This window comes from Nuphar pumila, chromosome 6 (assembly GCF_984573655.1).
Source record: "Nuphar pumila chromosome 6, dmNupPumi1.hap1.1, whole genome shotgun sequence".
In the NCBI taxonomy this organism is placed as follows: Eukaryota; Viridiplantae; Streptophyta; class Magnoliopsida; order Nymphaeales; family Nymphaeaceae; genus Nuphar; species Nuphar pumila.
Window position 1 is genome coordinate 95,697,796 of NC_143254.1, and position 20,486 is coordinate 95,718,281.

Genomic DNA, 20,486 nt, shown 5'->3' on the forward strand with positions numbered 1-20,486 from the left:
GATAAGCTGTATGCCAAAGATGGTGAGTGATTACCACCGAGGTGGTATCCCATGTGGTAAGCGGGTCATGTGCCAAGCTGAAGGCCCAGGTTCGAATCCCTCTGCCATATGAGTTATCTGGTAGGGGTCTGCCTAACCCCAGCTTGCCTTTAAAAAGAAAAGAAAAGAAAAGACGGTGGGTGATTAGGTGCAGCAGCACAAGAAAAGTGTGCAATCACGTTTCACTGATCCTCCCAGGGGAAGAGAGGGGCATGATTTTAGGTAGTGAAAGGCAAACATAAGAAACTGATTAATAGAATTTCAAATAATATTAATTCATTTTCATATGGGATTCACTTGCATACATGAAAGTTTATAATCCTTTCTTAAAAGAAAGTCAATATCATGGTTGTGGATGTTGGAGAGAGAAAGAGAGAGGACCACAAATTCCTGCATCCTCACGGTACAAGGTAGATTCCACCCCCAAGATTTTAGTACATTAATTTTAAGAAGCGACATAGTCTATGTTCCCTAGAGCTATTAAATGATATATTGTCCATAGGTGACCCTCATAACCGAGACCACTGTATAATCATAGAACTTCACTGTTACTGATGATCAGGGCATCCAGCTCCACCTATGTATGTGGGTTCTATGACCTTAACGATGGTTTAGATGACCAACCACAATAAAAGAACCCTACGCTTTATGCAGTTCTGCAGAATACTGCACCACTGTAATGAAAGGACATGATAGCACAGTTCAGATAAAAGAGTGAACTACCACCTTCATCCAGAGGCCAACTTTTCTTGTATTGCTGTTCAGAAAAAAAAACTCATTAAAGAATGGACAGTGATTAACTTCATATTGATCATCATTTGATACCGTTTCTGCTTTCGAATAAAGTATATATATAGAGAGAGAAAGAGCACAGACCCCGTAAGTGGAGATATGGTAATTTAGGAGACTCACCGAGCAAGTCTCGAGCCAGCTCTCTCTTCTTTCTCTCTCTATAAAGAGTTAAAAACATGACAGGATAATGAGCACAGGATCGTTTGGTGGAAATGGCGTGATATTATGTGGCCCAACTGATTGCGTACGAGGGTTGCTTTTTCAATAAAAAAAAAAACAAGAGAGAGAAAAAAAAAAGAATTCTGCTCCAACCTGACGCTTGACATGATATCCGATTCATTTATTTTTAAAAGAAGAGACTGAAAGTTTCTTCCCCTCCAATAAGAAACTCCAAAGAATAAAAACAATAAAGTAATCAAAAGATAACCAGTACGGTACCTGATTTTTTATGTGGGCATATATACGATACCCTTACAAGTATAGAAGGGGGAGGTGGCCAAAACGGTCGGACTTCTCTTTCCTAGAAAAGGAAAACGTCTGTCATTACCTGTATATCACTCCCTTGCCAATTAGTCACACGTCCCCTTCCTTACAAGAGGCACACATACCTCTCCCTCTCTCTCTCTCAAAGTTACCATCTGCAGCAAACACCCCACCGTTCAAAACCATCCCCAGTTTGTCACAATACCCACCAAATTTAGCATTTTGGTGAAAAAAGAAAAAGTCAGTAAACAGGCCAATAAATACAAGGCAAAGAGGGTAAGTATCTTTGGCGGTAGATCTCTTGCAGGCAAGAGATCTAGGACGACTGAACTCACACCCTGCAAAATCTAGCCTACCCATCATTGCCAGTTAATCAAATTGTAGAAATCCAGATACCCCCACCAAGTTTCCCATTTTAAGCATAAGCTTTAACCGAGAATAATGGTAAAAAAAAAAAGGAGAGAGAGAGGGTTCAGAAAGAAATAAGGAGGGGCATCCTATTGCAGACCTGTAAACCTCTGCACCGTACCTAGCATCGACTCAGACCCATTCTGATCTGAACCGCTCTTTGAATGTGGTCAGTGTAAGGATTGTACGACCATTGTGTAAAAAAACATATAGATTTTTATATTTACCATTATTCTTTAGGCAAAAGAAGATAATGTTAAACAAGAGTATGGGAAAAAAGAAAAACATGAGACTATTTGGTGAGAGGTATACGAGCCAGTAATAAATAATGTGATTTACATATAGATTATAAAGTAATATGTTTGGTTGTGTTTTTGAAAAGTGAAAACAGATCACATGATATATGTGATCTTAAATAATGTGATTTAGAATCTCATGTGATTCCAATTCTCATTTTTGGTTGGCATGAGAAAAACAGAAGAAGAGGTGGTCCATGCCTATGCATGAACTTATTGGCATGCGCCCCTATTTCCATTGATTTTTTCGGCGTGGTAGAACTTGCCAGTGGTGGTACTCCGGCGAGCTCCCCCTTTGGCTGCCTTCCTCTCGATTGAAAGCACAAAAGAAAACACAAACAAAAAGGGGATGACTGAAACAGGGGCTCGCCAACAACAACCCATGTTCCATCGTATATGGGGCAGTGAAGCTCTTCGGAATCGAGATTCCAGCGAGATCCACCATGCAACCAAGAAACGAAAAAAAAGAGAAGAAAAGGTGGTCCATGCCATTGTCGAGATGGCAAGGGAATGACTACTAGAGAAGGCCCGGCGGCGGGCAAAGAACGGGACGACGATTGGTTGTCGATGGTAGTTTTCAGGTTCTCAAAATAGGTCTTCGGCAAGTTCAGCGAGTAGATGACATCGGGGTTGAGAGAGATATGTGGTGGTCTTTAAGTGCCCCAACGTTCACATTCGATATTTTGATTTTGAATCATATGATTTAAAATCACACATTTATATGTGAAATTTCAAATCTCATCAAGAGAAACCGATTCGTATTTGATTCAGTTTTTCACACCAATCACCTTTTTTTTGTTTGGTTGGGCATGAGATTTGGGGCCATATGAGAATCACTCTCATTCAAACAAGACTAATTCTCATGTGATTGAACCAAACGTACCACAAAACACTATCTTTTTTCTTAGGGCATGTTTAAAAGTGAGAATTTTTTTAGAAAAGTGCTATAAAGAGAAAAATTCATACATTTTTTTACCATTCCAAACAAAAGAAAATTTCTCTGTAAGAGAGTTTTTCTAAAAAGTACATTTTTTTATAGAAAACATTCTTCCAAATCCTAGGTTGAGGATATTTTCTACTGTCATATCAGAGGAGCACACACATGCACACACAATGAGAACGACACACACAATTACGTGGTTCGCCTATATCACCAGCCTACATTTACGCTGAAAGTACTCCTATTTTCACACACGTATCATCAAGAGGAGGTTCTCTTAATATAGGTTTATATTACATCTTGACAAGGAGAGATTTTCCTTTCCTTCTCTCCAATCTTTCCTTTCCTTGAATCTTCATTACACATGGTGTCTTGAGAGAGAAACTTTCCCTCTTCATGAGACTTTGCCAATTTTCACAATAACTCTTTCCACTTTCATTAAAGTTACTATCTTCGTGATGATCGTGCTTATCTTGAAGTCTTCTAGATGGATTCTCCTTGATATGAATTATGTTGGATCCTGAAAATGGATTGGACCCTTGAGCTCTATCCCCTCTCAAGCTGCAGGGATGAGACCAGACCTGAAGCTTAAACAGTAACTTGGTAAAAATATTAGCAATCTGATCATGAGTAGAAAGATACCGAACAATAAGCTGGTGCTTGTGTGGTAATTCGGTCATGAACAAAATGAATGTCAATTTCAATGTGCATGCTTCACTTATGAAGAACAGAATTATCTGTCAGATTATCACACCGTAAGACAAGGATTTTGTAAGGAGAATGACAAAGTTCAAGCATTAATTCTTTGACTCAATCTGGCTCAACAGCTGCATTGGCAAGAACACGATATTCAACTTCTGTGCTTGATCTGGCCACAACGTATTGTTTTTTAGCACTCGAAGAAAGAATTTTTGAATCAAGGTATACAACAAAACCGTTAGTAGACTTGCGGTAATCAGGATAAGCAGCCCATTATGCATTCAAGTAAGCAGTTTACTTGGTACAAGATGAAGGTGAAACAACCAAATCCATATCCAATGCATGTTTAATATACCGCAAAATATGCTTCACCATGTTCCAATAATCAATAGTGCGGCGTTGCATATATTGGCAAACTCTATTGACTGCAAAGGCTAAGTCAGGGCGAGTGATAGTAGCGTACCGAAGAGCCCCCAACAGTGCTACGGTATAGGGTTGAATTCGAAAATGCAGATCCAGCTGGAGATTCACCGAAGGCGGCATGGTGACAAGTTTAACACTAAGCATACCTGTTTTCTGTAAGAGTTCTAGAAGATATTTCCGCTGAGTTAAAATTAATCTTATATTGTGAGAAGAGACCTTAATGCCAATTAAGAAATGAAGAAGGCCAAGGTTCTTAACAGCAGATTGGCAACCCAAAGCACTCTAACGGTATGAGGTGAGTTGTGGTGATGATAATATATCATCAACATAAACTAATAAGAATATCATGATAGATGATCAATAATAAATAAACAAAAATGGATCTGATTTGAATGGCTAAAAACCAAATAAAAGAAGAAAATTATTGAGTCGTTGAAATTATGTCCGAGGAGCCTGTTTTAAGCCATAGAGAGTCTTTTTTAATCCACAAACATAATGTAGATAGTTAGGATCTTGAAAGCTTGGTGGTTGAGATACATAAACTTCCTTAGATAACTGGCCATGAAGGCATTATGGACATCCAACTGAATCTTCCAATCTTTACTGTGATCAATGGAAATAACTGCACGAATGGTGGGCGGTTTGACAACTGAGCTAAAAGTTTTAAAAAAATCAATGCCGTGTTTCTGGGTATAGCCTTTGGAGACAAGGTGCTCCTTGTACCTTTCCAACGTATTGTCTGACTTTAAAATTTCATTTACACCCAACAATATGAGAGCTTGCTGAGGTGGAACCAAGGTTCACATGTAGTTTTGGAGTAAGGCATGAAATTCATCATACATCGCGGCATATGCCATCAGGGATCTTTATTGACTTGGGAAAAAGAGGTAGGTTCAGAATCTCAAGAAAGTTCAATGAGGTAGATCAAGGGTAGAGGGTGTTTGGTATAAAGCCAGGCTTTAAGTTTGAGGGTGACATACTGAAAGTGGGTGGTCATGGGATGAGAGCGGACATGAGCAAGAGGAGGTGGGTGAGAATGTGCATTGGTAGAAGGTGAGTATGGGTCAGCACTAACAAGAGAACTCGACATAGGGGAGCTGGAGCCAGGGCTAAGGTCGGGGTCACTAGTGGATAACATGCCTTGATTAGAGTCAACCCTAGGAGAAGTATGTGGAGAGTGAGCAGACCTTGATTTGGGGAGGCTGGGGAAGGTATAGCCATAAGTGCTAAAGGAAATGGAGTCATTGAGGCACACTTGAGAGGAGAAACAACCGAAGAGGACTCTTCAAAGGGAAAATGCCCATCATCAAATATGACATGCCTCTAGATAAAAAAAAAATGGTTTTGAAATTCAAGTGTTGGCTGGCATATGCAAGAAAAACACATAAATCAAACTTATAGTCTAGTGGAAGAGTGATATGCACGGGAAGCAAGGGCATCCAAAAACACATAGATCTTTATAATTGGGCTTGACTTTAAACAACATCTCACTGGGAGTTTTAAAACCAATCACTTGAGAAGGCATCCTATTGATTAAGTAGATTGTGGTGGCAAATGGATAGGGCCATAAGGGAAAGGCTAGTGTCAACTATGTGCTTATGTTTTTTTTAAGTGGATCTGTTTTGTTCATGAGCATAGAGACACAAAATTTGATGTCCTATACCACATGAAGACAAAAACGTAGATACACTTCTGCACTCACCTCCCCCAATCGGTGTGCAAATATTTAATTCATCTACCAACGACATTTTCAACAAAAGCCTTGAATGTTTTAAAAATATCAAAAAACCCAGCTTGATGTGGGTCGCCGGCTGGGGCTCCGTGAAGGTCGCCGACAGGTGATGTGGGTTGCCGACAGGCGACATCGGTCGCCGACAGGCCATATGAGAAAACCACCCCTTTGGGTTTCACTAATTTTGTAAATAGAAACCCTCGGGTTTCTGTTTTTTTATTTTTATCAGTGAAATCGGATCGGGTTTCGGGTATAGGTCTGATCCGGTTCATACCGAGTCAGACCCAGATCCAGTTCATACATGGTCAGAACCGGTTATGGTTCATATCGGGTTGGACCCAGATTCAGTTCATACCGGTCGAACCCAGATCCAGTTCATACTAGGTCAGACCCAGATAAGGTTCATGTCGGGTCAGACCCTGATCGGGTTAGTACCGGGTCAGACCCAGTACCGGGTCCAGATACTATTTGACCTGAACCGGATCAGGGACTGATTGAGCCCTTTTTGAGACCGGTTTAGAGCCATTTTGACCGATTCTTTCTAGTTTTTCACCGGTCCTGAGATATGCTAAGACTTCATTTTTGTAAATATAAGAAGATACAGGATTTTTGGCATACAATTATAGAGGTTTATGAACTTTTGTTCATACTTAGCACCGATTCATAAGGTTCAGAAGTGGTTTGGACCCTTAGATGACCGGTTCTGGGCTGTTTCAGACTAGTTCAAAGTATTTTCACACCGGTTCCTGCTTGAGGACCTCGGGTTTTACTCATTTAAGCTTGGTTTTTGTTATTGTTTATGTATTTTATTTGTAATTATGTATGCATAAATGAATGTATAACATTGGCATCAAGGATAACTAGATGACTTAGTGAATTCATGTCACCAAAGTGACTGAATACACGTATATTGTCAAAAGTTTTTACTATTATATAGATTTAGCCAATATTACTGTTATACTTAGATTCATGAAACGATAAATAACCCAAAGATAATTTTATCATGTTTGGAATTTAGGTATGGTAAAATGAGACAAATGTGTTGATATACATCACATATGTGTATCCAAAGGTACCGTGTGCTGATGGTCTAGCTTCACATGAGTTTCAGTTTTACCAACTATGGTCGGTAGACATAGTGATTACGCGTGTCAGAGCTCTTACCAAAGTAAGACTCCGATGACCCCCTTACACTCGCCAAAAAATAAGCATATTCAAAGCCTTTTATTTATTGCTTTTTCTATCCGATTTGTCTTATATATGCTTTCTTTTGATACGTGTCTTTTGTCATGCAATTTTTAGTTCTCTAATTTTAGATGACTCAAGTTATATACATTTTTTTGATGGATCTAACTTTAGTGATTGAAAAGAAGCTGTTCTTTTTACATTAGGGTATATGGATTTAAATCTGGCCCTAAGGATAAATAAACTCGCTGCCCTGACTGATAAAAGTACTACTGATCAAAAGAGTGATTTTGAGAAGTGACAATGCTCGAATAGGCTTAGCCTGTTGCTTTTGCAATATAAAGTGGCTAAAAATATTCGTAGTGCTATCCCATATTGCAGGACAGTGAGGGAATTCCTGAGTGCCATTGAGGCACAATTTGTGAGTTCAAATAAGGCTAGAGCCAGTACCCTAATGTCAAATCTTATAACTATGAAATATTCTTGAGGGAGTAATATTCGTCAACACATTTTGGATATGAGGAACATAGCATCTCAGCTGAATGACATGAAGCTAACCATTTCTAACTCATTCCTAGTGCATTCGATTCTGGCGTCCTTACCTTTAGAGTATGAACCTTTCAAAATCTCTTACAACACACATAATGATGAATGAATATTCAATGAACTTATGTCCAAGTGTGTTGAAGAGGAAGAGAGATTGAAAGGAGAGAAGGTGCAAAGTACATATATGATTTTTCATGACTCTAAGGTAGTATAAAAAAAGAATCCATTCAAGAAAAATGCTAGGAAGAAGCCAACATAGGATAAGGCATCCTACGGTAAACAATCTCACTCTACTCCCATAAAGTGCTTTTTTTGTAAGAAGAAGGGACACAAGAAGACAGATTGCATAAAGTACAAGTGGTTGGAAAAGAAATGTAGTTTATCATTTGTTTCTCATGAATATAATTTATTACAAATTCCTGAAAATAACTGGTGGATTGACTTTGGTGCTACTGTTCATATTTTCTACTGTCTACAGCTGTTCCTAAACAGAAGGGAACCAACAATGCATGAAAAGAGCAGTTATCCAGGGAACAAGATGTGTTTGCATGTGAAGAGTGTTGGGACCTGCAAGATCACTTTAGATACATGTGTAGATTTTGATCTTCATGATGTCTTTTATACTCCATCAGATAGTAGAAACTTAATTTCAATTTTAAGATTGGATAAATTTGGATATTTCTTTAAATTTGAAAATTTCAAGTTATTCATATACATAAATTCAATTGAAATTGGTTCTGCATTAGTTTATGATAGTTTGTACAAATTAAACGTGAAGATCCAAACTGAGGAGTCTTTGACTTCTGAATGCACATTAGTTGAGAATAAACGTAGCATGATTAATAATAAATCCTACAAGCTTTGGCATCGAAGGTTGGGTCATATCTCTGAAAAGAGAATAAAGGGACTTGTAAATGAAGGAATCTTGAAATCTCTATATTTTACCGACAATGACCTATGTGTTGATTGCATAAAGGCTAAGCATACAAACACATATAAAGAGAGTGTCAAACGTAGTAGTGAGATATTAGAGATAGTCTATACGGATGTATGTGGATCGTTTACCTTTTGTTACACATGCAAGAAATATTTTATCACCTTTATTTATGACTATTTACCGTATATGTATCTCTACTTGATTTTCGAAAAAAATTGATGTTTTTCAAATGTTTAAGGAATTTAAAAAGGAAGTAGAGAAATAAATCGATAAAGTTATTAAGATAGTCAGGTCTGATAGAAGTGGCAAATATTATAGTAGGTTTATTGAGATGGGGCAAAGAGAAGGACCATTAGCACGATTTCTCAATGAGGATGGCATTGTGCCTCAATATACCATGCCTGGTAGTGCTTACTAGATTGGCGTAGCTGAAAGGACAAATCGTACGCTTAAATAAATGGTCAAAACCATGTTGAATTATTCAACACTTCTCATGAAGTTGTGGGGTGAAGCCTTAAGGATTCCTATGAAATTTGTGCCTAAAACTCCCTATGAGTTATGGACAAGTAGGAAACCATCACTGTCTTATATGCACATGTGGGGATATCCTAAAGAGGCTAAGTTGTATAATCCCCACATTAAAGCCTTTGATCTAAGAACAACTAGTGGATATTTCATTGGTTATCCAAAGATATTAAAATGATACAAGTTTTATTTCCCATCTCATTCACCACAAATTGTTGAAACGGATAAGGCAAAATTCCTTGAAGATGGTTTCATAAGATTAAGTGCACTTCAAAACCTTGGTTTTGAGAAAATACAAGATTCAGTCTCACCACCTGTTAAAGAGATCACCGAGAGATACCGTATTGTTATTCCTAATAATAATGTGGTTAATCACTCAATTGTTGATGCACAAATCCAAAGTAAACCTATTATGGACAATGCAGAAGAGTACGAACAGAATGAACAAGTTCAATCTGAGCCTGAAGAACGACCTATTTGGAGATCTACAAGAGTTAGAAAATCTGCCATACATCCTGATTATGTGGTATACCTTCAGGAGCTTGATGATTTCATAGATATAGATGATGACCCTTTGACTTTTATGGAAGTTATTGAAAGCAAACAATCTTCACATTAGATAAAAGCCATGAAAGAAGAGTTGGACTCTATGGCTAAGAATCAAGTGTGAGATCTTGTCAAGTTACCTAAAAGAGTAAAACCCATAGGGTATAAATGGGTTTTTAAGACAAAAAAAGACTCTAAAGGTGATATAGAGAGACACAAGGTAAGATTGGTTGTTAAAGGATTCACCCAAATGGAGGGCATTGACTATAATGAGACGTTTTCTCCTGTCTCAACTAAGGAGTCAATGAGGATAATTTTGGCCCTCGTAGCTCATTATGACTTAGAGCTACATTAGATGGATGTGAAAACAATATTTTTCAATGAGGATCTGAATGAAAGGGTATACATGAAACAACCTCTTGATTTCTTTGAAGATGATAGTTTAGTTTGCAAGCTTAACAAATCAATATATGGACTTAAACAGGCCTCCCGACAGTGGTATATTAAATTTTTCCAAGTCATTGTGACTTTCAGGTTTACAAAAAAAATTATTGGTCAATGTACATCTCTTAAGGAAAGTGGGAGTAAATTCATTATATTGATATTGTATGTGGATGATATTTTGTTGGTGTCCAACGATATAAAGTTACTTACAGAGACAAAACAGTTTCTTGCATCACATTTTGATATGAAAGATAAGAGTGAAGCTGCTTATGTAGTTGGCATAGAGATCCGCCGAGACAAAGCAAAAGGCTTTCTAGGCCTCTCCCAAAGATCCTACATAAATTAGATATTAAAGCGATATGGGATGAAGAATTGTTCTCCTGGTACAACACCCATATCAAAAGGTGACAAATTGAGCCTAAAGGATTGTCCAGAGAACGAAATTGACAAAGCACAGATGAGTATTTATCCATATGCATTAGTTGTTGGCAGCTTGCAATACGCGCATACTTGTTCACGTCTAGATATTTTCTTCACAGTATGGATGCTTGGTAGATTCCAGTCTAACCTAGGCATATCTCATTGGAAGGCTGCTAAGAAAGTCTTGCGGTATTTACATGGGACAAAAGACTATATGTTAACGTATCATAAAGTTGATCACCTCGAGGTCACTAGCTACTCAAATGCGAACTTAGGAGGGTGCCTTGATAGTAGAAAGTCTACTACTGGGTATGTCTTCTTATTTGCTGGGGGCACGATCTCTTGGAGGAGTGGGAAGCATACGACCACTGCTGCTCACACCATGGAGGCAGAATTCATTGCATTGTACGAGACTACTTCATAGGCCATATGGTTGAAGAACTTCATATCACAGTTAAAAGTAGTCGATTTCATTGAGAAGCCACTGAAGGTCTACTGTGATAATGAAACTCCAACGTCCTTTTCGAATAACAATAAAAGCACTACGTCATGTAAGCATATGGAATTAAAGTACTTTATTGTTAAAGAAATGATAGAGAATCATCTAGTGCATATTGTTAATATTTGTACTAAAGAGGTGATTGTTGATCCTCTTATTAAAGGGCGTATCAAGATTGTATTGCGAACATGTATTGAGGATGAGCCTGTTAAACTCTTTTTGACATATGCATATGAATAAAGTGATCACATTCAGCTTATTGATTCTCTTTATAGTTGTTTATTGTTAATCTCATAAGGATTAGAGATTCAATTAAAGATCTGTAGAATAGATTTATAAAGGCCAATCTATTCATCAAGTTATTCCTATAAAATTTATTGGTTTATCGTCGAAACAAGTGAGAGAATGTTGGGATAAGCCACGATATGTGGCAGTTACCCACTTTTTGGTAACTTTTCCTTTTGGTGTTTCGATAAACATACACGGAGGAAATAGTTACGCTAACCGATCCTCTGCTACAACTATAAAAAGGTATCCATGCACGACCCTACACATGTGAAAATCAGAGAAAAAATAAATAGGAAAGTGAAGAGGTCGAGAGACTTTACCTTTCCATCTAATATTTTTTCATTCAAAAAGGGAAAAGGGATCCTGCTCACCGACTGCAAAAGGAACCTGTGCTCGTTGGAGGGCTGCAGTCCGACTAAGGAGCGAAGCTCATCCTATTTCAGCCACCAGCACCAACTACTAGCCATCATCCAGTTCTCTGATGGCCGCTTCAGGTATGCCTTTGCTCTGATTTTGTTATGCACAGCTACAGGATCCCCAACATTTCAATCCATCGACATACCACATTAAGTCATAAGTATTCAGTAAGGGAAGGAATTGAGATTCCTACAAGCGATAGTCAGATGACAATTTTGTCGACAAAAAATATTGTAAATTCGATAGGGGTGGCAAAGTGTGATTTAACAGACCAGTCTTTTCTGATGATGAGTCCATTGGATACAACTCACAGGCACGTAGACACAACTGACGAAGGAACCACTAAATAAATAGCCGCCAACCCTGCACTGAGATAGCTGCGACCAACAAGAAATGGCAGCAAGAGATGAACTGCAATCGCCGGTAACCACTCCAATCTACAGTATTGCTCGAAGCAAGACCAGCAGAGGCAAAATTAACAACAAAGGACTCGATAGATGGTGGTGCCCTGGTTTGGCATTGATACCATATAAGAGGATCACACACACAGTGAGAACAATGCACAAAATTACTTGGTTCGGCTGTATCACCAGCCTACATCTGCGGTGAAATTACTCTCCTTTTTTTCACACACACGTATCATCAAGAGGAGGTTATTTCCTGTCCTTCTCTTCAGTCTTTCCTTCCCTGAATTGTGGTTACATATGGTGTCTTGAGAGAGAAACTTTTCCTCTTCATGAGACTTGCCATTTTCACAAGAACTCTTTTGACTTTCATTAAAATTATAATCTTCGTGATGATCGTGCTTATCTTGGAGTCTACTAGATGGATTCTCCTTGACATGAATTGTGTTGGATCCTTAAGATTGATCGACCCTTTGAGCTCCAATATAAACCAAGAGAAAATGGTGAAGTTCACTCCCAACAATCAATTTCATCGCTACCACCGCCATCCACTATCTCATCACCACCACCACACAACTGTCCGTCTCACCACCACCTGCTCAGCATTCTTGATGTTGTAGTAGATGAGAGGGGAGCAATCATGGTGGAGGTAGCAGAGCCCCATGATGGCCTAAATTGCGATATTGTACCTTGTCTCTTACCTCTTGTGCCCCCCTAGGAATGGCAGGAGACCAGATCAAGGTCTCCACCCCAGCCCCACCTCAAAATTTTGCCTTTCATCCACCGTCTATCCCCGTCTCAAAATAGCTGCCCCAATCCCCATCTTTGTCTCAAACTAACTTTATTCTTATTTTAAGAGGATTAAGAAGAAAATAAGGAGAGGAAGGGTTTTGGGTTAGGAATATATGTATATATATAAAAAATTATAATATATATGGGTATATTAATAATTTCATTAATAAAGATCGAGGGCGGGGACAGGGTAGAGCGGGTTGATTTTAACCTTCATCCTCAGTCCATTCTCCATTTTATGCCCTTCATCCCCGGTCTAAACGGATCAGGTTCAAACTAATAGTGCCTCCTTTCTTGCCATGGAGGAAGTCCCCCAAGCTCTCATTCGGCATGTACTCATGCACAAGCAGGTTCATCTCCGTGTTCGAGTAGAACATCAACAGCCGGATGCCGGATTCGAACGAGCATCGGTATCTCTGTGGGGGATGCACATGTGGGGATTTCGAGAGAGTGGATGTGGAGAGGGAAGATTGCCGATCTTTTCATCGGTAAAGGGAGGAAGTTTCCAGAGAGCACGAACGAGAAGAAGATAAAAGCCATAAACAACTACGAAACAAAGATTCATGCCGAAAATCATCTTTCGGTTGAAGCTAACAAAGTAAGTTACGCTGAAACGGGAAAAAGAGCACCGAAAAATAGAATGAAGACGGAGTGTCTGAGCCCGATCATGGGATACTTGAAAGAAACAGAAAGAATGAATCTACAGTCAGAACGCTCAGAAAAGATGAATGGAGGCAAAAAATCGCCGAAACTCAGTTTGGAAAATGAATTTTCGGCAAAGATAAATGGTACTCTCTCAGGTGAATTCTGGCAGCAACAAGAGAGCGAAACAACTCTGGCCACAGGACGACAGAAACAACTTCACGATGGGCTTCTGAACGGCGAGAGATCACCGAAAATGGATCTAGGCAAGGCCTGCACTGGTGGGGGTTTCCCGCAAACAAGCTCGAGCTTCCATGAAATTTTCCATTTTATTTCTCATACTGTACAAACCATTGAAAACTTTTTGGTTTAGAAAAGTTATGGCATCAAAACTTCTTGGTGACAAATTTTTTTTGTTCGAGATTTTCTTGCTTCCAAAGGTGAAACTGGGAAGGGAGGTCTTTTTACCTTTTTTATGTGATTGCTTTATTTGCTTTTTCTTTAAAAACTTCCAATGGATCTTAGGTAACGTCCCTCTCGGTAATTATACCCCTCTCTGACGTCTGTTGCCGGGATCTGACATACACAAGACTGAGGAAAGCGATGTATCACATTTCCGGCCGGTCATCTTTCCACTCCTTTCACCGTCCCCTCCCATTATTTTCCGTTTTAGGCCATCGGCCTTCAGGCGTTTTAGATCACACCCCACAAATCAAGAGGATATCTCAACGTGCACCGATCTCACTAAATTTAATACAACTCACCGGAGATAGACAGTTGGTCAATGTCTCTCGGAAAACAAAAAGAAATAATTGATTGTATTCTGATAAGCAGTTTTGGCACCTCGACATATGCCATACGACCTTAGTAAAATTACAAAATTGTGCCTCCCAGTCCCACCATTTTCTTTTATATAAAAAAAGCATGGGGGCGAATTGTAATTCATTGGAATTGCAGGAAGAGTTGGGAAGAAATGCTTAGCAGTGCATTCCTTTCTCCATTTCTTTCTGTTTTCCTTTCTTTCTCAGTGATGTTCATCTCATTAGAGAATGGAACCCATTCTTCTGCAGCCAATTTGGTTGTATGATCTGTGGAGAGAATCCTGATGATGCTGCAGGGTTTGCAAAGAGTGGGGAGGAGGAAGCCCAGCCAGCGTTATTGTGAACCTGCTGTTTTCCCCACCCAGCTGACAGGCTTTCTTGCTCGCCCGGCGTTGCCAATGCGAGCCCTCCGATCCTCTGTACATCGCCGTTCGGATACTGCATCTGAAAGTTGTTTCAAAGGGTTAAGATGCTTCCAATTCTACGCAATTCAAATGCAAATAAGATGCTAGGAGAAGGAAATTGTGAACTGACATTATGAGATCTAGCGAGAAGAGTAGGGTTCAGTTGCTGCCGAATTATGTGAACCATGGACGGCGAGGGCACAAGCGGGGGCTCCACTCTTTCTTTGAACAAACCGAATCTCGGTAGCTCATTTGATTTTAGTGGGAATGGAGGTTGGAACTGAGGGTGGTTGAGAAATATTTGCGCTGGTGGGGCAGAGAACTCCGCGGGTTGGTGCTGGGGATGATGGGGATAAGGAAGGAGACTTCCATGGCGTTCCTCCGTAAATTTTGGTACCTCATCCATCTGATTGACACAAGAAAGAAAAAGAGTTCCGAGTAACGGATTTGATCATATGATCACTGTAAGGAAGCCACTCCTTTGGGGGAATTTAAACGGATTGATTAAGAAAAGAAACCAAGAAGATGATTAAGCAAGAAACTACTTGAATTACAGGTGAAGGCATTCATCCGTATATACCTTAGACTTAAAATTTGGATCACTTCTCCAATCTGTCTGGAATGGCAACAGCGTCGAATCCAGACCTCCCAATCGATCACCATCCATTGATTCGGACCCTGGTTGTTTCAAATTCGAATTCCCCAAGCACAAGTCTAGGTTGTGCCCAAGATCACCTCCACCTAAAGTGGCAACGGAATTACTCAAGAAAATCACTTCAACAAGATTAGAAACAACAAAATTCTTCTTATGCTCCTGCTTACCGGCAGATGTGAGCTCATTCTCATAAATGCTAGGATCAAAATTGGTCACTGCATCTTTCCCATTACACTTAATTGCTGCTATGTCATAAGCCCTGCATACTCAATCAACAGAAGTTTTACAATCAAACCAAATTCTAACATATGGGTATTCTCTACATTGGAGAAAATGCAATTTTTTTATTAAAATTATGATGGGTAGGCATGGCTTTATATACATACCTAGCTGCTTCCACCTCAGTGTCAAAGAGACCCAAGTAGACATACCTATTTCAGTGATGGAAAAAAGGAAACTTCAAATAAAAATACATGCAGGTGTAAGCAAGAAAATTCATTTAAGAGAAATTCGAAAAAAGAAAAAGATAAAGAGATATGCATACTTCTTCCCCAAGAACTGACCCATCCTAGCTTCCCATCTACCGCATTTGTGCAATGTGACCCCTCTATACTTGGAGCTCCCTCTAGGAAAACCAGTACTTTGTCGACGAAGAACGTGAACGAATTCTTCTTTGGTTAGATTACTCATCTACATTGAACATCCAATTCGATCATAAAATCAAGCAAACAAATGAACACAAAAAATATTCTAGAAAAAAGAAAGAAAAAACATTCTTCTAAACTTGCCTGCTTCAAGTCATCCTCATAATCATCCAGATTGAAATTGATGTCAGCTTCCACACCTCTAAACTTGATGGCAGCTCTATCGTATGCCCTGAGGAAAGAACATCCAAATCACCCCAGATGTTAACCAAAATTGAAAAAAGAAAAAATCACCAATTTCCTTGAAAACCATGAGAAGCAAAGCAAGAAAAGAGAAAAAAGAAAAAGAAAAAGGGTATAAAATTATTATATACCTTGCAGCAGCATGAGCCGTATCAAATCCACCTATATCGGAAAGAGGCCATTCCAAGATCAGTTTTAACTGCATACTCTACCGAATTCAATAAAACTAAATCCAGCCATCTCTCTTTCTCTCTCTCATCTTTCTGCTCACTCTTATACGTACCTAGATACACTTGCTTCCCGCAATCCCTGCATTAAACCCCATAAGAGCATAAACATCAGTCAATTCATTCATTCATTCATTCATGAGAGAGAGAGAGAGAGAGTACCATATGTGAGACTCCCACCGGCCGGTTCGTCGGTAGAACGTGACTCCCCGGTACTGAGAGCTCCGGGAGCGAGGTCCCCGCCGGCTCTTCTTGACGGGCTGAGACGCGTCGGACGGCTTCCCCGAGCCGAGCTGGTCTGACTGGCAGAACTGCACGCCGACCCAGTGAGCCCTCGGCAGGGCCGACCCACCACCACTGGAGGCGGCCGGAACCTCGCCGTCCTTCCCCACCGGAAAAAACTGCCTCGTGATGACGCAGGAGCTCGCGTTGCCCTCGCTCTCCGACGAGCAATTCTCACCTTCCGGCAGCCGCCCCACCACCGAGAACCCGAAAATACGGCCGCTGCTCCGCCTAACCCTTCCCCTCCGCTGCTCGTCCTCCTCCACCTCCACCACCTCCTCGTCCTCCCCCTCTCCGCCACCACTACCGCCGGTCGTCCCCCTCTCCTCGTCGGACCCCTCTATCACCACCGCCGATGAGCTCGAATTCTCGTTGGAGTTGTTGCTTAGGCTCGCCGTCCTCACGCCTTTCCTTTTCTCCCCTTCCTCACCGTTGGAGAACGCCTCCCTCCTCTCCTCCGGCGAGTCGTTAAGGTCCCACATGGCTTCTCTCTCTCTAAACCGCAGACAGAGACAGAGAAAAGGCCTACACCACCGGGAGCACTGCCGGATTTTTTCTAAGATCTCTTCATCCCATCCCACAATTCCTGACCGTACGACCTCCTCATCAGCCCAAATGATGGGAGAGGAGAGTGAGGGAAACAAAGGAGAGCTGTTTGCAGAGAACAAGAAGCAAAACGGGAAATGGGTGGTCACAACATTTCAACACCCTGCTAATCAATCCCTTTTTCTCTCTCTCTCCCTCTTCATATGCGTCTATATATATATAGACATTTATTCTCCGCCTGCATGGTCAGGGAAGTGATTGTGAGGGTGCTGAGATGAAGGCATCCGATCAAATCTCACTGGCGCATGAGTGTCCGTAGCTTTCAGAGGTAAGCCACGTAAAGCAGGATGGTCGTGGGCTCGAGGTTTTACTTATTTCCACGTCATAAAAAATACTCTATCTAGATATGCAGCTACTTATATATATATATATATATACTTATTGTTGCATCCCAACCTTACATTTTTTTTATTATTTATATTTGTGTGCCAGTGGAGGTCCGGCCACTGGAAATTGTACTAAGCATGATTACGATTGCTCTAAATGTACACACTTTAAATAATCAAGATTTGCATATTTAATATATCAAAAAATTGGGGGGTTGTAAAAAAACTTTGTTGCGGGCACGAGGAGCCATGTACCTCCTTTCACTGTCACGAACGATGTGAAGGATGGGTTTACTTAATTGCCCTAACTGGATATCGAAAGAGAGGAGGGATAGTTTGGTCATTTGATAAAAGAAAAACCTAAGGGCATGTTCGAATCACTGTCCCCAGCTCGAAATGAGATGAAATGGACACTCGGAACAATGATTTTAACAAATGTTGAACGTGGTAGACACTTAAAAGCCTTTTTCTTTTTGTAATACCATTCCCCTGTTACAAAAAGAACAGGACAAGACAAACACGTTTAAAAAAAAAATGAGGGGAAGAGTCTCCCGACACTCTCTCTCTCTCTATGAAGAACGGGATGAGTCGATCGATCGTCATCTATGACGATGACTCGACGGCCTTCAGCTCCGGTCAAAAAACTATCCCTGTGGGTGGTTTCGTTGGCCATAAGCTGTTTTTAAACGAACGGGAGCAGTACTTCCGTGGGCAGGGAGACTTCCGACGTGATGTCTTCTACTCGGAGGAGGAGCGACAAAACGGTGTGGCCGGAGGTGGCCAGAAGGCCGGCCAAGAGTGGCGCCAGAGAGATCGTTCGGACGGTGATGACGCCGACAACGACGACGATGTGGACAAAGACGCTGATGATAATGACGGAGGAGATGGCGAGGTGGAGGATTTGGTAAACGCGAAGGGCAGGATAAGGGGTTATTTTTGCCGTTCTCTGTTTAAGTGTGATTCTCTGTCGTGATTTCCATACTTTCTTCCTACTTGCATTAGTTCGGAGAAGAAAAGGGGTTACCCAAGTGTGATCAAATGCCTTCTGTAAAGCCCCAACGTTTGTTGGGCTATCCTTGCAGCTGAATCATGGCATTTTTAGGTTTTCATATGTATGGGGTTTTTGTTTGATTTTATTGATCAGGATTTTCTTCTTGATTATGATTTCTTCTTCGTTAAGTTTTTTTTTTCATTGATTAGGGTTTCTTGACTTCTTCTTCTTGATTCTTCTCTTATAAATCAAAAGACATTTGTTGGGCTTGGAACAAAAAGAACAGAAGGAACATAACCATTGTTTTGTTATGTTCTTTTTGTTTATTTCGTCCAACCCTGGAAAAGGGATCAAACATACCCTAGGGGTACGTTTGATGGCTTATCAAGGGTTGAACGAAATGAACAAAAATGATGGACTATTGGTTTCGTAACAACTGTACCAAGTTCAAAGTATTCAGGTACTATGTTCTAAATGTTTGTTGTTTGATAACGTGCAGACAACTTGGACAATCACGATAATTGGTCATATTGCTTCATTTTGGATAGTATAACCCGATTCGTCTACCATTTTACATGTTTAACAAGTTTATTATAGATTTTTAGTTCGGATATAAAACTAATTAAGAAACTATGTCTAAAATCATGATTTTTTGCCTTGATTTTTTTACTCAAATATGGATATGGAATTGAATCAAAATACCGAAACATAGGTCTAAATCATGAATACTGGGTTGGATTACTATTTAAACTAATCGCGATTTTCCTAAGAAGCTCAAAATTTTCAAATTATGAGGAAATCTTTTTGCTAATATTATTGTGATATAACAGTCGCCAAATAAAATTTTCCTCACACTAGCAGATGAATTGTGCTCTTGTAATAGCAATTTTTCCAAGATAATTTCTTCCCATCACCAGTATTTCCTCAAGCTGGTTTGGCCTTAAAAATAGCAGGATAAGGATGATCGTGATGAACAACATAATGGTGATTGTGATTCAAGCACCATGTTTGATATCAAATTTGGGCTTATTTAATTTATTCTTAATTGCTTATGTTTTCATAAGTAACAGAAAAGCAATGGATCTCCAATCAGTTTCACACAACACTTGACAGATAAAAGATATAGTTATGCCTGAAATAGATTTAGTGTTTTCCCAACAAGATAGAATTTCTGCACAGTTTCAAAAGCATCCAAACTCTTATATTTGAGAGAGCTTGAAACAAGTTGTTCAACAAGAAATTCATTCTTTGATGTAGTCAAGCTTTGGTCAATTTCTATCTCATTTTCAAAACCCAGGTACCAACACAAATTGCCAAAAGAGTAACAGTAACCAAAAGTTCATGATAAAAGTTAGTTGGTATCACAAAAATCTTGACCTGTGTTCTCAAATACATACATTCATTGCATCTAATAAAAATCATGTATTCACGTTCATCCCATTTATTCTAGAATCAACCTGTGTATTCATTAAAATATCAATAATATCATAACTCTAGAATATGCAAACTAAGAGTATAATAGTATGTGAGAGAGTATCATAGTATGTTAATCACCTACCCAAGGCCCAAAAAACGAATATCACTCCAGTATAAAAAAAACATGAATATACTAATAAAAAGCATAAAACCAGGAAAAGTATCATGGCAAAATAAATGCATCATCCCTCAAACATCGTGTAGTCACTTTTTCACGTACCTCTAGCTGCTTCACCTCCTGTTGCACTCATCTTGTTTTCGTAGTGTACTCCAACCGGTTATTTGCTTCTTCAAAGTTGATGAATGATCTGTACAATGCTCCATTGAATATGATAACTTGAGGTTTGCATTTCT

General features: G+C 39.7%; 1 protein-coding gene across 1 annotated transcript; it reads right to left on the reverse strand.

The window, feature by feature from the left end:
* Positions 1 to 14,261: 14,261 nt before the first annotated feature.
* On the reverse strand, positions 14,262 to 17,475 carry LOC149835273 (APETALA2-like protein 5). The gene is made up of 10 exons (XM_090011785.1): positions 16,614 to 17,475; positions 16,508 to 16,533; positions 16,356 to 16,386; positions 16,126 to 16,213; positions 15,882 to 16,027; positions 15,724 to 15,768; positions 15,505 to 15,596; positions 15,263 to 15,423; positions 14,813 to 15,088; positions 14,262 to 14,722 (listed from the first exon to the last, which is right to left on the reverse strand). The coding sequence occupies exons 1-10, from the start codon at positions 17,213 to 17,215 to the stop codon at positions 14,492 to 14,494; spliced, it is 1,698 nt and encodes a 565-aa protein (XP_089867911.1). The 5' UTR covers positions 17,216 to 17,475; the 3' UTR covers positions 14,262 to 14,491.
* Positions 17,476 to 20,486: the final 3,011 nt, after the last annotated feature.